Genomic DNA, 20,997 nt, shown 5'->3' with positions numbered 1-20,997 from the left:
CCATTACAGTGCACCTATTCATGTACCATGTCTACTGCAGTTTTTTTGATAAAATATCAAATCACCCAGGTGACTCAGCCCCGCTACAGCTTAGATTTGCTGCCCTGCAACTTCTGGCTTATCCCAAAACTAAAATCACTGTTGAAAAGGAAGAGATTTCAGACCATCAGTGAGAGTCAGGAAAATATGATGGGACAGCTGACGGTGATTGGGAGAACTGTGGAAGGTCCCAAGGTGCCTACTTTGAAGGGGACTGAGATGTTATTGTCCTGTGCACACTGTTTCTTGTACCTTGTATCTTCTTCAATAAATGTCTCTATTTTTCATATTACATGGCTGGATACTTTCTGGACAGACCTTATTATTTAAATAAACAATTGAGGTCACTCTTAAGGAAGGGTGGGAGTGGAGGGGCGGGTCACTACCTTAGTGGTATGGCAGATTTTTAGCCCTTAATGTGAGATGTTTATGGATAGGAAGATTCTACAGATCCGTAAACATCGTATGAGCTTTTGGAGGAGGACATAGGGAAGTAATGAAAACAGTAGTGATTAAGGGGTGAGCCCTGGCTCTGACATGACCTTGGAAAAGTCACTTAACCCTCTGTGTCTTGTTTTCTCAGCTGCAAAACTGGAATGCAGATGATAACAAAACATCCTCTGCCATGAGAATCAGATGAGAATAGAGCGAAAGCACTCCATGTAGTCCTGTACAATGTTGTATTATTTTGAGTGTCATACTGTCTGTCAATATAAGTCCCCTTTCTAGTCCTTATCTTTTAAAATACAAATGTTGAGTTTCTGTGTCTGGCAGAATCAATATCTGCTCATCTGAAGGATCAGTGTTCGGTGATGAAAAAGAAATGCCTTTGTTCAGAAGATACAGTGATTCCCAACAGAATGATGGCTCTTTGGGAGGCTGTACCAGAATCTCTGGTGGGGAAGTGTGGGGGAGCTTTGCCTGCAGAGTACCCTGTCCACCACGGGTGAGAATAAGTCTACCATGACATGATCTGCTTGGGCTGGAAAGGTGGCCAATCTCTCAAAGGAAAAGGGCCAGGAGTCTGTTCCTCAATGGGCTTTTATTGGGTTTAATTTGCATAGGAATACGGGATGTATATGTAAAGCTCATCAATCATTGTCAGGCAGAAATTATTAAACAATAGATAACATTCAAAGAACTCTGAGGGCTTATTCTGAGTCAGGGTCAAATAGTTAAAAGGCCATTAAACTTTGGGGAACAAGCTCACTTCATGCTTGGACCCTTATCATTTAAATTGAGGGTATTAACAAAGTAGATTTCATAGGATTTTATGTATTCTTTCTTAGGCCCGAACTCCCCAGGGAACCTGCCTTTTCTAGCACAGCGCTGAACCCACCTCTGGCATTGATTCAGGCTTAAGTCAGGCAGGGGAAGTAAGGCAGCCAAGAGATTAGGAGACTTCCTGCAGACAGAATGAGGACTCAGGCTATGCCAAAGCCAAGGGGCGAGGGTCTATCACCCCTTTTTCTATAGCCCCCCAAATTCCTCCCTGAGGGCCCCTTCACAATCATGCCTGTCTTGGGTCACCCCTACTTTAAGGAATCTTACCCATCCTTGGCTCACCAGTCATCTGCCCAGGGCCAAGCAGGGTGAAGAGAAAGGGGGCAGAGACAGTGCCCCTACAAGGAAGATAGGCTTTGTCTCCTAAGTGGCTTATGGTCCCAAGGTCTTTTACTCAGTCTTAGCCATGGGGGGTTACAGTTTCTGAAATCAGCCAGGGTGGTTCTGGTAAACATTTTTATGTTTATCAGAAAGAGTCTTAGGTTAAAAAGGAAAAGACTGAAAAACACGGTGTTAAAATCAGGAGGCTTGGGCTTTATTTTTCTTTCTATTTCTGACTCATTGTGCAACCTTGGTCAAGTTCCTGCTTTTTTATATGTTGTTTCCCCACCTGAAAATCCAGTGCTAAACTGGATGACTCCCTGACTCTAACCTATAAAATATTTTTCACTTGGCAACTCATAATGTTTACAGCCCTGAGAGGTAGAATCAAGCATAGAAGGGAAAAAAAAGACTTTTATGTAAAGTGGAGACATGAAAAGTTATGTGTCTGCACCTCTGTTGTTCACGAAAGGTAAATAACTCAGGATAAGAAGTCAGGTCCTAGAAACTATTTGAGCTGGAAAACTGCAACTTACTTTCTTATTTTAAACATCATTAGCCTGTCAGAACAGAGCTGAGAGTAGGTGTGATATGAAAGTATTTTATTTCAAAGAGCTGATAAGAGATGACCACAGATATTTGCCATCACTTTTTTGACAGAGGAACCTGGTCTGAGGTTATCCGTGAAGGTCCAACTGAGAGAGAAGGGGCCTGGGGTGCACAGAGGCTAAATTCTGCTCCATTTCATTGCTGCCTGGCTACACCCTGGGGCCGGGACACTGTCCCAACCTGTGAATTTCAGGTCAGGGAATGTACACTGTGAAATGGAACGTGCTGCTTTACATTCGAACCCTTTCCAATACAGATGATATTTTATTTGAACTTGACACCTGTCTGTGCTCCAATACCACAGGTTAAGTCTTGGTATATCCCCCGGTACCAGTTCCCCAATTTGAAGACTTACACCAACAAAGAGCCTAGAGCAAAGTTGGTGTCCCAGTCCATGTCTGCTGGGGGTGTCCTCATAATCTGGGTACATTCTGACCCACAGAGCAGAGTTTTGGGGTGATGCATTGAGATGACTGAAATCACATTGCCTGTATGGTGCAATCATCGCCAGTCTGATGCCACAGCCACATGACCCTTGCTCATATTATTGAGAAAAAGTTAAATAGTTGTGTACAGCCTCCCTTGTTTTGTACTTTCTAGGGCAAAGTCTAAACTCTGCTCATCAGGAGTCTCCTTGGAATTCCTTCTGGGTCACTCAGTCAGTTAGATTAATTATTGTATAACTTTGTGGAATTTGTGTTTATTAACACTCACCTCTTTGTCAATTATAATTTCCTTTCATTATATGTAGGATTTTCTGAAAATACCATCCCAGGCTTCTGCTAAACAAAAGTATTGTTGCAAGATAAGTATTTTATGAAGTATTTTTTAATTTCTACTGAATAATCAGTCCAAGTATGTAATAAAAATTACATACTTGAACTGTGAGCTGCTTTCAAAAAGCTCATAGTTCATTTGGGATGCAGACCAAACAGAAAACATCAGCCCATAAATAAAATGAAATGCTCAGTTGTCCTGCCAATAACATAAGGACACATTACATAACAATATAAGGGTATTCCTATGTCATCATACCAGTGGTATATACATATTTTTTTTTACTTACTGTCTTGTATTTCCTCACTAGGATGGAAGCTTCATGAGGGCAGTATTTTTTGGCTCAATGTTATTTCCTCAGTGCCCAATATAACTGGTGCTCAATAAATAGTTATTGACTGAATGAAAGAAAAGTCAAGATTTTAGAATAGCTCTGGCTGGGTAGTTGGTTGGAACATCAATCTATACGCTGAAAGATTGTGGGGTTTCAACCCCAATCAGGGCACACACCTAGGTTTTGGGTTCGATCACCAGTTGGGGAGCACAAGGGATGCAACTCATTGATGTCTGTCTGTCCCCCAGCCCTTCCTTCCTCTCTCTCTAAAAGCAAACATATCCTTGGTTGAAGATTTAAAAAAAGATGAGAATAGACAGAGAAGGGAAAGCTCCATGAGTGCCCCCTGATGAGCCTTGACTTCACCAAGCATTTATTCAGCTTGCTTTATAGCAACTTATGTATTTTAGAAAACAACTCCTTTATTCATATAATAAGAAGGAAATGTGCATGAGATCAAAATCGAAGGTAGGGGGGATGAATATGTACACTGGCTGTTAGGGTCCATGTCGCCTGCTCAGGTCACTGCTAAAAAGAGAGGTTTGTCCTGGAATCAATGGTTTTGAAACATTGTTTTAAAGCAGAAGAACTCAGTTTTCACACAAAACCCCAATACCTGAAAAAGATAAAAGCAGAGCTGCTCTGTTTGATTTTGGAGTGGCACAGAGGAGGAGACAGGGGAGGCCCACCCTCTTAGTCCCCTCACCCCCACCACAGAGCTATGGCTTCTGATGGATTCTAAGAACACAATTTGAAAACACTGTATTGAGAGGACTTTAGAGCCTCTCCTTTCTCAAAGTTCTATTAATGGAGGCAGCTGACAAAGACATGGGTTCTGTTCTGCTGTCTGCCATTTCAAACTGAGGAAGCACCAGCAGTCAGCTCTCCAAGAGAGAAAAAAAAATACAACACGCACTGCCTGGGCCAAAGCAATGCCCCCTTCTCATGGCCAGACCCATGGAACTAGAAGCCACACTTCTCTGATCCAAGATTGATGAAGGTTTTCCTGGTAGGTTTAGCTCAGTGGATTGAGCATAGGCCTGCAAACCAAAGGGTCTCTGGTTCAATTATCAGTCAAGGCACATGCCTGGGTTGCCAGCCAAGTCCCCAGTAAGGGGTGTGTGAAAGGCAACCACATATGGTTGTTTCTCTTTCTCCTTCCCTGCCCCTCTCTGTAACTATATATATATAGTTAGTTTTTGTCCATGTGTTCTTTATGCTTGTTCCTGTGAATCCTTCCCCTTTTCCCCTGAAATTCTCTCCCCTCTCCCCTCTGGTCCCTGTCAGCCTGTTCTGTATTTCAGTGTCTTTGGTTATATTTTTCTGGGAAGGGAATTTGTTGTTTAGGTTCCCGTTAAAGGTGAGATCATATGGTATTTGTCTTTCACGGCCTGGCTTATTTCGCTCAGCATAATGCTTTCCAGTTCCATCCATGCTGTTGCAAAGGGTAGGAGCTCCTTCTTTCTTTCTGCTGCATAGAATTCCATTGTGTAAATGTACCATCGTTTTTGGATCCAGTCATTTACTGACGGGCACCTAGGTTGCTTCCAACTCTTGGCTATTGTAAATTGTGCTGCTATGAACATTGGGGTGTATAGGTTCTTTTGGATTGGTGTTTCACAGTTCTTAGGATATACTCCTAACAGTGGAATTGCTGGGTCAAAAGGCATATTCATTTTTAGTTTTCTTAGAAAATTCCATACTGTTTTCCATGATGGTTGTACCAGTCTGCAATCCCACCAACAGTGAACTAGGGTCCCCTTTTCCCCACAACCTCTACATTTGTTGTTTATTGCTTTGTTTATGATGGCCATTCTGACCAGTGTAAAATGGTATCTCATAGTGGTTTTAATTTGCATCTCTCTGATACCTAGCCATATTGAGCATCTTTTCATGTGTCTCTGGATCCTCTGTATGTCCTCCTTGGAGAAGTGTTTGTTCAAGTCCTTTGCCCATTTTTTAATTGGGTCTTCTTAGAGTGGAGACGTGTGAGTTCTTTGTATATTTTGGAGATTAAACCTTTGTCTGAGGTATCTTTGGCAAATATGTTTTCCCATACAGTTGGTTCTCACAATAAATATATATATTTTTAAAAAGACTGATGAAGGCTAAATAACTTGTGTGACCCAGTCTTGACTCTAGCTTACCTAACTCCCTCCTCCAAACGCAGAACTAGAAGCATCCAAGCTCACCTGGTCATTTCTTTGGGCTTCTTAATCAGAATTTTAAAACTCAAATACTCAGTCTGGCACCAACTCAGATGGGAAAAGATCCTGATTAATCTGTCACCATCCTCCACCTTGTACAGGGGCATCTATCTAGCTGTCCAGAGGGTAGGCAGTTATACAGAGGACTCAATAGGTAACAGAAGAGTTAATGAAGGAACGGTTTACCAGGGTGTGGTCAAGGTTTAGGGAACCGATAAAGGACTGTTAAACAGCCAGGGACTAGCAACCACTGCCAAGTTATCACCACTGGCTCGAAAACACAGAGAGCTGGCATCCAACAGTTGTTGCTAGGGGTACTAGGTAAAAATACCACTTTCATGTTACAACGGACAAAACCAAGGCAAATAAGGAGCACACGATGTGGAATCCCCAAGGAATTCATTTTATTGCGTCTAACGGGGCGGTTAAGCCGCGGGGCCCACTTTTATCTTCCCTGACACCAGTTGAAAATGACCAGAAGGACCTTACTACCACGGGTGGAGACTACAACTGCCGGCTTGGACAGATCCTGTTCTTAGCTGTACTTTTCAACACTAGGGTAGCTTCCGGAAGAATTGCATCTTGGGACTTGTAGTTTCCGCAGTTAGGGCCCGCCACCGTAGTGCTCATTGGCCCCTAGGTCTCCGCCCCCTTCCCCTCTCACTGGTTTGTGTCTCACGTACAAACACGCAGGAGGTGCCAACGTCCCCTTCCTAGACCTAGGACGCAGGCGCGCGCACGCTCCCGGGGCCTAGTAGGCGGGTACTGAGGGCGGGGGTGGGGGGAATGGGGGAGGAAGAGAAGGGGAGGGAGGGTGAGGGGTTAGGTGTCTACTGTATTGGGTGGACGGCAGTGGGCCTCTAGGAACACGAAGGCCTGGCGGGCAGACGGGTGAACTCTGCCCTGGACCCTAGGGTCGGCGAGCGGCTCCGGAGACTGGTCGGCGCGCCCTGCCAGTAGGAGTCGGGCCACTGAGACTCCGAGGACAGTAGGGGCAGAAGCCCCGACCTAGGCCCCGCGGAGATGTCTGGCTGCGGCGCTTGTAGTTGCGGGGCTGTCGCTGCGCGGCTCATCACTTCCTCGCTCGCCTCCGCGCAGAGAGGTAACGAAGTAGTACCTCGCCTGAGCCAAGGGGCCAGGAGTGTAGCGGCCTACGGTGGGGACCCAGGGGAGAGCCAGAGGCCTACCCCACTTGCGAGTATGTGAGGGATGCGCGGCGCTTCGCCTGGCATACCCCCCACCCCCCACCCCTTGGACTGGGGCTCTGCCAAGCCCTGAGCAGCTGTTTCACTTTTGAAGTAAAACCCAGTGCTCCCCCTCCTGCGCGCTTTCAGGTCTCTAGACTTTAGGGCCGGAATGTGGCCACTTCGTAGAAACCTTGAAAGGCACAAAATGCTCTTCCTTTCGTTAAAAATGTCCCCAGATTCCGATCTCCTCCAGAGACTGCTCTTCCTCTTCCGGAGCGCGAGCGGGTTCTCCTCGGGCCTGTGGGGAGCTCCTTCTGAGAATTTTGAGGCTAATAAAATTTTGAGGCTCCGGTTAGGGGCTGCCACTATCGGGGCCTCGCGGGGCTCCGAGCCCAGTCCCGGACGCAGGCCGCGCGCGTCCCGCGGTGTCACTGTCATTGTGCGGCAGCTGACGCCGGGACAAAGCAGAAATAGGTCTCAGAATACTTCCCGGCGCCCGGAAACCTTCCTCGCCCCGCAGTGAAGCTGCCGGGAGATTGGAGAGATTCTCATAGAAATTGTTTTAAGTACTGAGTTGTCTCAGGTGGTGTTTTTCCAACTTGACAGTCCCAGATAGTTTCTTAAGGGCGGCGCTGGTTTACCTGTCTTTTCTGTTTACTAAGAGCCTTGAAAGTGGCACTCCAGCCAGGAGGTTCCGGAAATCAAACCATTTTTTCTCTTCCCCAAATCTGTAAATGTCAGACTCTAAGGCTAGAGCCTGTTATGATAACTATTTTCTAGACAGATTCGTTGTATTTTGGTTTGTCAGTTTATGACTCTTGGATAAAAAAGTCTCCTTTTCCTAAATTTTAGGTTACTTACAATTTTTTTTATTGTTTAATAAGGTACATTTTCTGACAGTGTATTTCATGGAGGAATTAAATGAAAATGTGGGCAGAAGCACTTTTTAAAACATGATATATAAATGTAAAGGAGTGAATTTAGTCCCAAGACCTTGTTAAACCTGAACAAGTTGATCTCCCTATTCCAGGAATTTGAGTTGCAGGCACTTGAAAGTGACAGATGTTTAGTTGAGGGCCAGCTCTGTGCCGGGTTCTGCTTTGGTGCTGGAGACAGAGTGGTGAACAAGTCGTCACCTTCAAGTTTAAATTTAGTATAGTTGACAAAGAATAACATTGTTTCTGGGAGTGAATAAAGTATGTTTGTGTTCAAGATCATTATAAAATTTAACATTTTCACATGACAAACAGCAAAATGGTTTTCACATTGTTTTGAGACTTTTCCCAAGATTTAATTATATAAAATGTTTATCTTCCATAATGGAAACTCAAAGTCTACAAAAATACAGCAGTATTTATTTTAAGGATTTAAAAAACTCCGGGAGGATTATTTTTTATTTAAGATTCCTGGAAAGAGGAAGAAAGGCAAAAGAGAAAAATCAGAGTTGAACTTTATTTAGTTTATTATTTTCATACACAGTAAAGAATTTAAACATTGTGGTGGAAGGGGGGTGGCTGGAGGTGGAAGAGGGTGTGTGTGGGATAAATGGTGATGGAAAAAGATAAAAATAATAAAAATTTCAACAACATTAGTAAGAACAAAAGAACTTGATCAAAATAGCCTTCTAACAAATTGTAAAATGAATTAAGAATAAAAGGGGATATTTCAGCACTCCTCTGAAGTATAATGTTTATTTCCATTGGTCTGTCATGTTAAACTTTAAATGTTTTGTATGTAGTTTGAAAAATTACTTGGTAAATCATCATACTAGACTGGATCTACTTTCTTTTCCTGATGGGCTATGTATTCCCAATTTAATGTGTTTTTCCTCATTAGTTGCTTTGACTATGAAACCTGTAGTAGAGTAGAAATTTAAAAAAATTTTTACCCAAGTTGCTGGTATTTTTCAATTTTAATGTATATTTTTTTAAATGTGCTTTTTATATGTAACAATTTGCTTTCTAAATATGTCTGTTCAGAAGTGCTTGATTCCCGAATGACAATATTTGGTCTGAATTTGGCTGTGAGAATTGAGGGATCACGTGTTTTTGTCTTTATCTGTTTAGAAGGTGTCACCTCATGAGGATGTCATGATGTGAAGATGCTCAAACATGTCGTCCATAATTTTTGTGATAGTTACATACTGTGCCTAGACTTTAATTTTAATTCTCTCTCTGCAGTTAAATTCAGTACAGTTTACGTAAGGCAAAGTGAAATGATAAAGCATCTTTGTTGCAAATTATTTTTTAATCAGCATTTCTCTTTTCTTGGCATATTCATCTTCAGAGCAGCAGACTAGCCTTAGTGAAAACCCATAAAACATGTTTAAGCTTGAAGGAAGAAAGCTATCATAGGAGTGATGTTATTTTTCTTTATTAAGGAGTATTCCAAATTCTTGAAACAATAACCTGGGCACAGAATGAAATTTTGAGGCTAATAAAAGCAGTAAGCATGTACTAAGTTGGTGGTTTTATTTGTGAGTTTTGAATTTCCAATTTGTGTTAAGGGTTAGAGGCCAAGTGTTTAAGTGAGCATTTACCTTGATTTGCCATTTCATCAGTTGTTACATGCTCACATATTGTCACGGTAAATAGATAATTTAACAGTTTTCATTAGTTCTTTTACTGTTTCTAAAACATAAGTTAAAGATTGGTTTATCTTTTAAACCGAATCATTTGTATGTTTTTGGAGAATGCTTAATTCAAGATTGAATATAGGCAGTCAAATATATAAAAGTTGAATAACTCCTAATTTTTAATAGCCCACAAATAAGTGTACCTTATTCTAATGTGTCTTTTTAAGAACAGTTGCTCAGAAAGCTTTGTGTGTAAGGCAGGAGTTTCGTAAGTGGTTTAGCTTTTAACTGTCTCCTGTCATTGCTGCCAAGTAGTCTTTCAAAATACACTTGAGAGAAATACTTGCCTTTTCAGCTTTTACGGTTTTTTTCATTCGGGGTTTACAGGCCACCAAAGGGATCTAGGAATAGAGGTTCTGTGAACTTTATTTCGCTAAACTTGATAACAGCATGTCCTTCAATCCTGATTGTAGGGAATAAACCACAGTAGTAGCAGTATTTATGAATTTGTCACCAGTCAAAATCACAAATGGTTTTATGTCACAGTACTATTGCCCATATCTCAAAATACTGGTTATACTTTTCATACTTTTGAAATCATGGTAGTTACCAAAAGAGCTGTTAGATCTCATTTAACTTTGTTAGTAAACAAGAATATTTTTAAAATATTTTGATAACTAGTATAATTGGTTTTCTTATGTATTTTATTCTTTACATTTAAAAATATTCTGACACGGGGCCTGTCCATAGGCTTCACCAGACTGCCAAAGGGGTTCATGGCGCAGAAAGACAAAATTCCTGATTAGTTTGCTGCAGTGATTTCTGTAAAGATTTACTGAGTATTGAGTGACTGGTTATTTAAATTGTTTAGTACAGTGGTTTAAAAAGTATGGTCCCCAGACCAGCAGCATTAGCATCATCATCACCATCACCTGGGAGCTAGTTAGAAATCAGATCTATGATTTCTAACTGAATCAAAGACTCCAGGGGTTGGCCCAGCGATCTGTGCCTTAAGTCCTCTCCATGGTTCTGATGTGTGCTCAAGTTTGAGAACCACAGGTTATTTATGGCATCTTGTTGGTATAGCCCATAGATTATAGAAAGCTAAAACAGCACTACAGTACCATACCATTAGGACCAGCAAAGAAATTCTTATATTTAGCATTTTTGAGATAGAGTTTTCTGTGGTGACTATATGCATTTTTGCATTGGTCTCATCTGTTAACTTGACAAGGTATTTAAGGGGTAGGCTTATTTTTATTTCTATTCATGTAGACTTTAAAAGGATGATGTTTGTAATTTTTATTTCTCTTAAATTCCCAAAGATAATTTCCTTGCAGCTTATTTTCTAATAATATTAGATATTATAAATTGTTAAATACTATTTTAAAAGATATATTTTATTATAAGTGGGAAATAATGTACTGTATGTGATAATTCAGGATTATTTTGTTCCAAACATCCAAGTTCAAATAGCCTCACATAATTTTGTTATAATTGTAGTTTTCTTTGTGAATACATTGTAATAGCCTAATTAAAAAGTTATATGTGTTACATAGATTATAATTTTATTTTACTACCTTTCATATTCTTACTATGAATGTTTTCAAACACACGCAAAATAGAACAATGAACTGCCAAATAACCGCCACCCAGCCTCAATGTTCATTGACTGTCTGCATTCATTTCATCTGTCCCTCTCCCCCATTAATTTTTTCTTTCTTTTTAGACTTGCTTTTTATATTGTCATAGCCTTTAAATCGTATATATTCTTGGAAAAACATTAATGTTTAGCTCAAAATTTATGAACTCTTGACCTGGCTCAGTGGATTGAGTGCGGACCTGCAAACCAAGGGGTCACCAGTTGGATTCCCAGTCAGGGCACATGCCTGGGTTGTGGGCCAGGTCCCCCCATAGGGGGCGCACAAGAGAAAACACACATCGATGTTTCTCTCCTCTTCCTCCCTTCCCCTCTCTCTAAAAACAATAAAAAATGTGTGAACCCCTTAAATCTCTAGTGAGTGAATAATGTCTGTTGTCATTTACTGCAAAAAGTGGAAATGTTACACTTGAGAAAATTTGAAATGTCTTTTGAAAACGTTACTTAAAATCATCAAATGTAGTTATTCCCCCCCGCCCAAATATTCAGGCTTAGTAGTGTTAAGCAAAATTTTGCAGTTTAACCTTAAACCTTTCTTGGTATTTTTTGTAAATTTATATAGAAAAGAGACAATTTGTTTCTTATTTGTATCTTTTCTGAGAAGTGTGGTGGGCTCATTTTTGTACTTTGTGGAACAGGTGATGTCCTAGGGCAGTGATTTTCAGCCTTTTCATCTCATGACACACACAAACTAATTACTAAAATTCTGTGGCACACCAAAAAATGTTTTTTACTGATCTGACAAAAAAGGAAGTATAATTTTGATTGACTTATTAAAAAGAAAGTAATTACCGGCCCTGGCTGGCGTAGCTCAGTGGATTGAGCTCGGGCCTGTGAACCACACGATTGCAGTTCGATTCCCAGTCAGGGCACATGCCTGGGTTGCAGGCTGGTTCCCTGCAGGCCAACTCCCAGCAGGGGACACACAAAAGGCAACCATACATTGATGTTTCTCTCTTTCTCCTTCCCCTCTAAAGATAAATAAATAAATAAAATTTAAAAAAAAAAGAAAGTAATTACCTTTTTCGTTCCAAAGTGACTTTTTCAAAAATCAGCTGCTTTTCCTTGTATATAAGGATTTCTGGTACCAAGAATTAACCAATCAGATGCAACCTTATTATGCAACGTGACCAATAAGGTGCAGTTATATTATATGACCTATGTATTTATAGTTCAAGACAGCATTCACACTGATGGCTATTGTTGTGTTGGCTGTTGTCATTTTTTTAATTTGACAGTCTAAGGGAGAAGAGGTCAGTGCCCCTAACTAAATATTCAGATAACTGCTTTTTTTTTTAGGTGTTGAATATTTTAAAAATTCTTTTGGCGTACCAGTTGAAAATTGCTGGCCTAGGGTAATAAATGACTAAAGAAACTAGTTATTCTAATATTATACACTGTTGGAAAATTGAAATTAATAAAACCAGTTGTTTTTGACTTGTTTGAAGGAGAAGTTTAAACCAGTTTTTGCCTTTGGATGCAATACTTACCTATGTGCATGATCTCTTAAAAGTTTTAACAGGTGTAGAAATAAAATTTTAAAGCCTGAGTTGAGAATTTTGCAGGGAATAAAATGAGGAAGGCAAAAACCAGTTTCTTAAATTTATTTAAATACTAATAACACACACACCCCTTTTGTTGCTTACCTTATTTTCTCCTAATACCACTCTGGTAAACTGGTGGGAAACTTCTTTCCTGGTGATTCATTATGTATGTTAGCTTATGCAAGGTTCTGAGTATCCTTACAGTACTGAAATCTATGGAATTTACCTGGAACCATTAAGACCAGCTTGGTAAATGCTGCCTCACTGTATGCAGTATGGCACTTTTGCCATTACCTATAATTTATTTTGGGGTTTATTTTGTATTTATATAAGAAAAGCCAGGGGTCAACAGTGACTCCCTGGACCAAATCTAGTCATATCCATTGGTTTACATTATTTACATTTACTTTCCTGTTAGAGGCAGAGTAGTTGGGACTGAGACTACATGGCCTAGCAAGTTGAAAATGTTTACTACTCTGGTCCTTTACAGGAAAAGTTCACTAAATAATAACCTATATTCTTTAAAAGAATTTCAACTTTATATTAGAAGGTTAAAAATCTTTGAGAGCAGAATGGTGGATGGCAGTTACACAGTATTTACTGAATTATACTTTCTGTAGGATTGAAATAAAAATGTATTTTAATGAACAGCACATTAACTTTTTAAAGAATATTTGATGTTTCTTTCTACTGTTGCAGATATTATCCCAATATAACCAAAGAGACAGATAAGGATTCATGTCAATTGCTTATTCTCATTGGTAGAAATAATATAAGAAGAATAAAAATATAGGACATAAATAGCCTTTTCCCCTACAAGTGAGGCTGATAATGAATTACTTATTTCAAACTTTGAAAGAGTCACTCATTATTATGACCTTGATGATCTTTCCTCCCTTCTGAAGGACAGGCCTGGGAAGAAAAAGACATCTTTATTGACCTGGAATCTGTCCAAGGCCCAAATTGGGCCTGTTTTTGAGCGGGCTTTGCCTCTGGTGATATCACTATTTTCTTCACCAATTTGGGCTGCTACTGTGAGAATTAGAGCTTTTTTGGTCTCTTTTATGCTTAAGGGATTTTTGTTTTCCAGGGGATTTATTGAAAGAATGTTAATATTTGATGTATGGACTAATATATTTTACCCTATTTTCAGGTATTTCTAGTGGTCGCGTTCATATACTTGTTTTAGGAAGGCTTGGGACCTTTGAAACTCAGATTCTACGAAGAGTTCCTTTTAGAACCTTTACAGAAACACCAGCATACTTAGCCTCAAAAGATGGGATAAGTAAAGATGGTTCTGGAGATGGAAATAAGGTATTTTATCTTTATTGGCATTTGTACACATACTTGAGTTCCCTCCTTTAAACAATTAAATATAATAATAGTATTCAGTATCCCACTGTTTATATGTTTTCTGTGGGAAATGTGAAATACGTAAAATTATCCAAAGAATTTTATGTAACTTTATTTTGTGTTTCAGTTTGAACTTTAAAATAGTTTTATAAGCACTGCACTTAGTAAGCTGTAATTAAAAAATTTAACACCCCGGTCCTGGCTGGGTGGTTCATTTGGTTAGAGTGTCATCTTGTATACCAAAGGATTGCCCTGGTCAGGGCACATACCTAGGTTGCAGGTTTGATCCCCAGTCCGGGTGCAGATGGGAGGCAACTGATTGATATTTCTCTCTCACACTGATGTTTTTCTCTCTCTTTCTCAAATCAATAAATACACCCTTGGATGAGGATTTAAAAAAACAAAAACCAACATCCCAAAGTGGTGAAGAAGCTTAAATAACCCATAAAGTCAGTCCAGGGTTGAATTTTAGGAATAGCCATCATTTCCTCCTTTCACACACCTTTTATAACTCATAATATATTTAATGTAAACCACTAAATCCCCTACTTAAAAATCTTGGATCGCTCTAGGACAGTGCTGGGCTACTCTGTAGCTAGCAAGTAGATGATTGGTGATTGTATTGGGTCAGTGAATTATCAGTTTTTTTTATTATGTGAATTTGACACACAATTTAATATGTGAGACAAATGCTCAGTGCTCTCATATTCAGACTTAATCTTACAGTGACTTCCTGAAATAGGTGATAACTTCATTTTAGAGATGAAAAAAGATTCAAGAAAGGTTAGAATTGTTACTTGCCATGATAATGACTCCCAATTCAGTTTCACTGAAACATAGTTTTTTACCCTTTGCTTCATAGGCCCATGCTCAATCCACTGAGCTACACCAGCCAGGGCTTATTTTTTTACTTATAGTAATTTTTTTACCTAGTTCTTACTGAGTCATTGAAAGAAGGCTATTTATTATACGTGCTGGCACATACCTACATGTGCCAGCAATAGTAGAGATATAAATTATATGAATAATTCCATCCCAGAAATTGTAAAAATTAAAAGATTCATTATAAACTATATCGTTTCTATTCAGATTTATGTATGAAGTGGTTGCCTGAAAGTAATAATTGACACTCTCTCTTTTGCCTTTTCTGTAAACATTAGAAATCAGTGAGTGAGGGAAGCAGTAAAAAATCAGGCTCTGGGAATTCTGGGAAAGGCGGAAACCAGCTGCGCTGTCCTAAATGTGGCGACTTGTGCACACACGTAGAGACCTTTGTGTGTAAGTATTGCTTCCGCTATTCTTCTTTTTCTCTAGTTTTCCTGTGAGTTGTTAAGCATATAGAAATATATAAATTATGTGAACCAGGATCATTTTCTTCCTGACCATACATGATTCTCTCTCATGTTCACCAGATACTGAAAATCCCCAGGACTAGTAATGTTTTGCACTGTGGTATAAGGGATAATTTAAGAAAACCACTTGTTTCTTTATTTCACTTACATGTGTTTATTTTAAATTTGGATTTTGTGAAGTTTTTTTAATTTTAACCTTTTATGGTCTTTTAGCTCAGTTTGTATAATAATTTGTATCTGTGAAAGAATTCAAATATATTGGATGAAAGGCTTTGCTTGTGATTTACAGAGTAATTGAAAAATAATTTGTTGGGGGTAGCATTTAATGAATTAAACAGTACAGTTCTGGAGTGGGGAGAATCTGTAATTGATGTACATTTCATTGAAAAGGAAACCGTATTAGGTTATCCTGCAGATTTTTATAACAGTCAAACGTAGAAACACACAAGAAAGTAAAGTTCTGTGTGATCCCAACAGAGTACTACCCTTTCCTTGAAATAAGAGAACCAAATATTTTTAGAAGCTAAAGCTATTAAGTTTACAGAAGTGCAAAACAGTAAAGAAAACCTCTTTATTTTTAAGGAAAAAGTACATTTTTTTATTTTCCTATTCTTGGCATCAGCTTTCATTCTTTACAGTGGGACCGGAACCTCCTGAACCCCTTTCAGTGTTGTCCAGATGTTGAACTTCCTCTATTTTTGGATACAAAATCAGTGCACAAATGAGCTGTACAGTTTGGTCACCCTTTTTTACTTCAAGCTTTTTTTTTTTGCCAAAATTAAACCGTACAACAACAATATTTCCTCTATAATCTTTATCTATGATGCCAGCTCCTATATCTATGATGTGTTTTGCAGCCGTGCCAGAACACGGAGCTACTCTTCCGTGGCACCGAGAAGGAAGAGCTGTATGAGTGTCAGTTTTCACAAGGGCTTTCCCCATGGGTAGAACTGTGTAATCATAGGTACTATACAGGTCATGGACCACTGCCCTCGCAGACCCCTTGATTGAGGCAGTGGCATGCTCCAAGAGCCCAGCAAAGCCACTTGCTGGGGCAGATGGCAGGTGTCTCTTCAGAGCACAATGTGGCAGAGCAGATTGGGGGTGGGGGAGAGCAGGGGGAATGAGAGGTCACAGGGTCAAATTTTGTGAGTTTTCAAGCATGTGACCATTAAGCTGTAGAGAAACCAAGGATTATTTATTCTTTATTTATTTTTCAAAGATTATATTTTCTAGAGAGAAGGGAAGGGAGGGAAGGAGAGAAACATTGATGTGTGAGAGATCCGGGCATGTACCCTGATTGGGAATCAAACCAGCGACCCTTTCGTTCGCAGGCCAGCACTCAATCCACTGACCCACACCAGCTAGGGCTATTCTGTATTTATTATTCCATTCTTCACATACCTATTGATCATCTCATAAAATTGGAGAGGTTAGTCATTCAAATATTAAGATATTTCCTTCTCTGAATACTTACCAGAGGAGCTATGCTCTCAATTCTAGAAAATGTCTGATAATCATTAATGATTCAGACACTAGGAGAAGGAAGAAGTCCATAGTCCTACTTTTGCTGTTAGTGTAACTCTGAAATGCAGAAATGTTACTACAGGTACTTTGTTTAATGAAGCAAATAACTAATTTCCTATGTGATTAGAGTTAATGGTAATAATTCAAGAGTAAATTACAATATACTGCCATGTCAATTACGAAAAGGTTGGTGGTAAGGTTTGGTAGACGTTTCAGTTTCTGATGATTAGCTGGAGAGGATTCTCTGTATTATAAACCAGACATTGAGACTTCAGTTACAGTTTTACATTTACTAGTAACATTAATTGGCCACTCTTTGAAAAGTACTACATGTAGCATGTAGCAACTCAAAGTATTGGCTTGGCCAAAAAGGCCATTTAGTTTTTTCTGTAAAATAAAAGACACATTTTTCATTTTCACCAATAACTGTTGGTTTGGATATTTTGAGTATGTTGGCTATCTCCTGCTATTGGCTTCTAGCAGGTAGAGGCCAGGGGTGCTGCTAAATGTCTTCCAATGCAGAAGACAGCCCCACAGCAAAGAATTATTTGGCCAAAAAGTCAGTAGTACCAAGAAACTTTGCAACCACTTTTGACATGTTCCATCAGTTATAGCACCTTCTCCATATACTGCATAAATCTTTTTTGGTGTTTCAGCTGCTTTTTTTCTTGTAACAATAAAGCATAATATGCTGAAAATGTCACGTATCTTCTTCTATCTTCAATATTAAAGTGGCTGCACAAAAATTTGCCAGTTTTGACAAGTTTTTTAAAAAGATGCATGCTGATAGATGAATCTGGAGAGCATTATACTAAGTGAAATAAGCCAGGTGGTAAAAGACAAATACCATATCATCTCACCTATAAGTGGAACCTGATCAACAAAACAAACAAGCAAGCAAAATATAACCAGAGACATTGGAATAAAGAACAAACTGACAGTAACCAGAGGGTAGGAGGAGGGGATAATGGGGCCAAAAAGGGGAAGGTCATCAAGGAACCATGTATAAAGGACACATGGACAAAGCCACAGTGGGGTAGGAATGAGGGTGGGAGGTGGGGATGATTGGGGTGGAGGGGAGTGGTGGGTAGAAAATGGAGACAACTGTATTTGAACAACAATAAAAAATTTTTTTTAAATGCATGCTGATGTGACAACTGTCACAATACAAACTAACAGAATTCTTTTGAATTAAGTTGAACACAACTAAGTGCCATGAGAGGCATCATAGGGAAAAAACTAAAATTTTTTGGCCCACCCAATAGTTCTGTTCTATAGCTGGAATGTTAGAAGTTTCACTTGCGATTTTTACCTAGTAATAGATCAAAGAGAAAAATAAGTCTGAACGAATATTAATTTGGATTGCAACATAAAATGAAAGTGATAGAACTAGAAGATAACTTCTAAATAACATTTGCTGTTAACAAAACTTGGTATGATATAATAAAGCTCTCAAAAAATCTGAGAATTGCTCAGTTCATAATGGCAGTGTTTTATATATTTTAATCAAGAAAAGTTTCCCTTATTTTTTCCAGAGAAAGATTTCAACCTTTCTAGACCAAAGGAATAATTTCTTAGAATAGAAAAGGAAAGGAACTAACATTTGGTGCCCATTTATGTAATTTTATTCTGACAATTTTATTTTTATCAGGACAGAGAATAGCCTCATTTTTATCAGTAAGAAGCTGAAATTGAGCATGTTAAAGTAACTTGTCCAAGGTGACACAGAGCAGTGAAGAATCGCTATTCAGAAGTTCTTATCCCATACCTTTCTACCAACTGGAATTCATTAGGTTTAAACTAGGTTCTCTTGAGATAAAATTTATTTTTTCTTTTATATAGTGTTTAAGGAACACTGCATAAAAACCTGCAGGGTTTTCAAAACCTGCCGGGTCACTGCAGTGTTGTTTAACAGTGATTAAGTGAATGCTGAGGGTGATTGTTAACCGTAGATTCCCTCCCTTCCTAGAGATTGAGATTCTGTAGATGTTGGGTAGGATTCTAGAATATGCAAATGTAAGTGAGACCAAGTGTGGAAAATCACTAATCAACTCAGTTGTGAGGTGGTCTGCTTCCTTTGGGAGTTTGAATGGAGGAGGGGGCTGTGGAAGAACAGAGTAAAAGGCGAAGAGTACATACTTACACATAACCTGGTGGGCACACATCTGAGTCAGACACTGCTGGGCCCAGAAAGTTCACAGATGTCTCTGTCCTCTGGATCTTTACTGCTGAGGAGTAACAGGCCCCGCAGTGAGCCTAGGCCCTCCTCCTCTGGTTTTGTTGCCACATAATGACAGTCTCTTCAGAATGCATCTCTTTTGAGTGCAGTGGGTTTTCTGTGTCTATTCATTGAAAATTAGGTCATCGTAGTTCTAAAGTGTTTTGTTTGATTTCAGGTTATCCATTTTTGTTGGATCAGTATTTATCGAGTTATTCATAAACATCTTTGTATGTGCTTTTGGTCATTTGTAGTTCTTTTGTGAATGGCCTGTTTAGGTAACTGTCTACTTTTTTGTCATTTAAAATTATTTTTAATTACCTGAGGAATACATGTATATGTCCCCCTTTATGAAAAAGTAGAGCATCACAGATAAAACTAAAGATATATTTCTGTAGTATGTCTTCATCAACAGAACTTTTTAAAAGCATAAATGGTGTAATTCATATTGTTCACCTTGCTGCAAATTGCTTTTTTCCTTCCAACTCAGCATGTTTTGAGAGCTATGTATGTTAATACATACATAGGTCTAGTCTTTAACTGGGTTTTTTTTTGTGTGTGTGTGTGTTCTTTAAATACTATATAGCAGGAGTCAGCAAACTTTTGCTATAAAAGTCCAAACAGTAGATATTTTAGGGTTTGTGGGCCATGTGGTCTTTGTTGTAGCTATTCTCATTGTCAGTGTAGTGCGAAAGCGACCACAGACAGTGTAAACGAGTGAGGATGGCTATGTTTCAGTACAACTTCGTATATGGACATCAAAATTTGAATTTCATATAACTTTCATTGTCATTTTTTTCCAGGATGTAAAAACTATTTTTTGGCTCATGAATTTTGCTGTGCAATCAATCTTACAAGTATATTTGTAGTAATTTTTATGTTTTCTTATAGTGGTGTTACACTTGATTAACTTTGTTGAAATACCATTTTGTAGATACCATTATGAATGTATAGAAAATCATCAGAAATCAAAATAATAATATCTAAGAAAGTTTTGATTATAATGACTAAGATAAACTATTCTTTAGCCAGTTTAAAAAATAACTTGTCAAACATGAATAGTCTCTTCGCTTTAAGTTAGAGCCTTTAGTTGATTTTATTTTTATCTACATAATAGTTTTTGAAGCCTTGCTGCACTTACGTGTCTCATGGGGCAGGAATTATACTTTCTGCAGTGGTTTGGAGATTTTATGTTAGACCCTGAGACTTGTTTAAAATCATGAAAAACATCCATTTAAACAAATCTCTTAGAAAAGCTTTTAAAAACTAAGGTAGTCTCTCTGTTGCTGGCATACTATACAAGCTTGCTTGTTGGGATCAGTATTCTGTATATGAAGGAATATAGGATACTTGTAATCATTTAAAGAAAAGAGATTTAAAAGAAATAAAGAAGGCCCTGGCTGATGTAGCTCAGTGAATTAAGCTCAGGCCTGTGAACCACACGATTGCAGTTCGATTCCCAGTCAGGGCACATGCCTGGGTTGCAGGCCGGTTCCTTGCAGGCCAACTACCAGCAGGGGATGCACAAAAGGCAACCATACATTGATGTTTCTCTCCCTCTCTCCTTCCCCTCTAAACATAAATAAATAAAATCTTTAAAAAAATAAAAATAAAAAATAAAGAAGGTTATTTGTCGCCTCTAACTTACCAAAATTAGATTTTTGCTCTTAATTTTTAGGAGTAAAACTATGTATTGCAATGCTTTTCTTTTTTAAATTACTTTTTATTTTATTTTATTTAAAGATTTTATTTATTTATTTTAGAGAGAGGGGAGGGGAGGGAGAAAGAGAGGGAGAGAAACATCAATGTGTGGTTGCCTCTCACGTGCCTCCTACTGGGGACCTGGCCTGCAACCCAGGCATGTGCCCCGACTGGGAATCAAACAGGTGACCCTTTGGTTCCCACTCCAGTGTTCGATCCATAGAGCTACACCAGCCATGTCAATGATTTGCTTTTTAATAGCATTTTGAGAAATAAATTGAATCCTTGAACTTGGGTATATGTTGAATA

The 20,997-nt window shown here is 38.9% G+C and overlaps 2 protein-coding genes across 3 annotated transcripts in view; one reads left to right on the top strand and one right to left on the bottom strand.

Annotated features, from left to right (window-relative positions):
* The first annotated feature begins 6,373 nt into the window (after nt 1-6,373).
* Nucleotides 6,374-20,997, top strand: part of CLPX (caseinolytic mitochondrial matrix peptidase chaperone subunit X) — a 35,691-nt gene continuing 21,067 nt past the window's right edge. For both annotated transcript variants that reach the window (XM_037054140.1, XM_037054139.1), the window contains exons 1-3: nt 6,374-6,673; nt 13,691-13,851; nt 15,051-15,168. In XM_037054140.1, the coding sequence (XP_036910035.1) occupies nt 6,595-6,673; nt 13,691-13,851; nt 15,051-15,168 (358 nt within the window). In that variant the 5' untranslated portion in view covers nt 6,374-6,594. The remainder of the gene's footprint in view (nt 6,674-13,690; nt 13,852-15,050; nt 15,169-20,997) is intronic.
* LOC118992467 (deoxyuridine 5'-triphosphate nucleotidohydrolase, mitochondrial-like) lies at nt 15,717-19,321 on the bottom strand. The gene is made up of 2 exons (XM_037054426.1): nt 19,309-19,321; nt 15,717-16,291 (listed from the first exon to the last, which is right to left on the bottom strand). The coding sequence occupies exons 1-2, from the start codon at nt 19,319-19,321 to the stop codon at nt 15,861-15,863; spliced, it is 444 nt and encodes a 147-aa protein (XP_036910321.1). The 3' UTR covers nt 15,717-15,860.

The sequence above is a fragment of the Sturnira hondurensis genome, unplaced genomic scaffold, assembly GCF_014824575.4.
Source record: "Sturnira hondurensis isolate 20B ecotype Veracruz unplaced genomic scaffold, ASM1482457v3 Scaffold0008196, whole genome shotgun sequence".
Lineage (NCBI taxonomy): Eukaryota > Metazoa > Chordata > Mammalia > Chiroptera > Phyllostomidae > Sturnira > Sturnira hondurensis.
The sequence above is the reverse complement of the archived record's forward strand: the minus strand, read 5'-3'. Positions and strand labels throughout refer to the sequence as shown.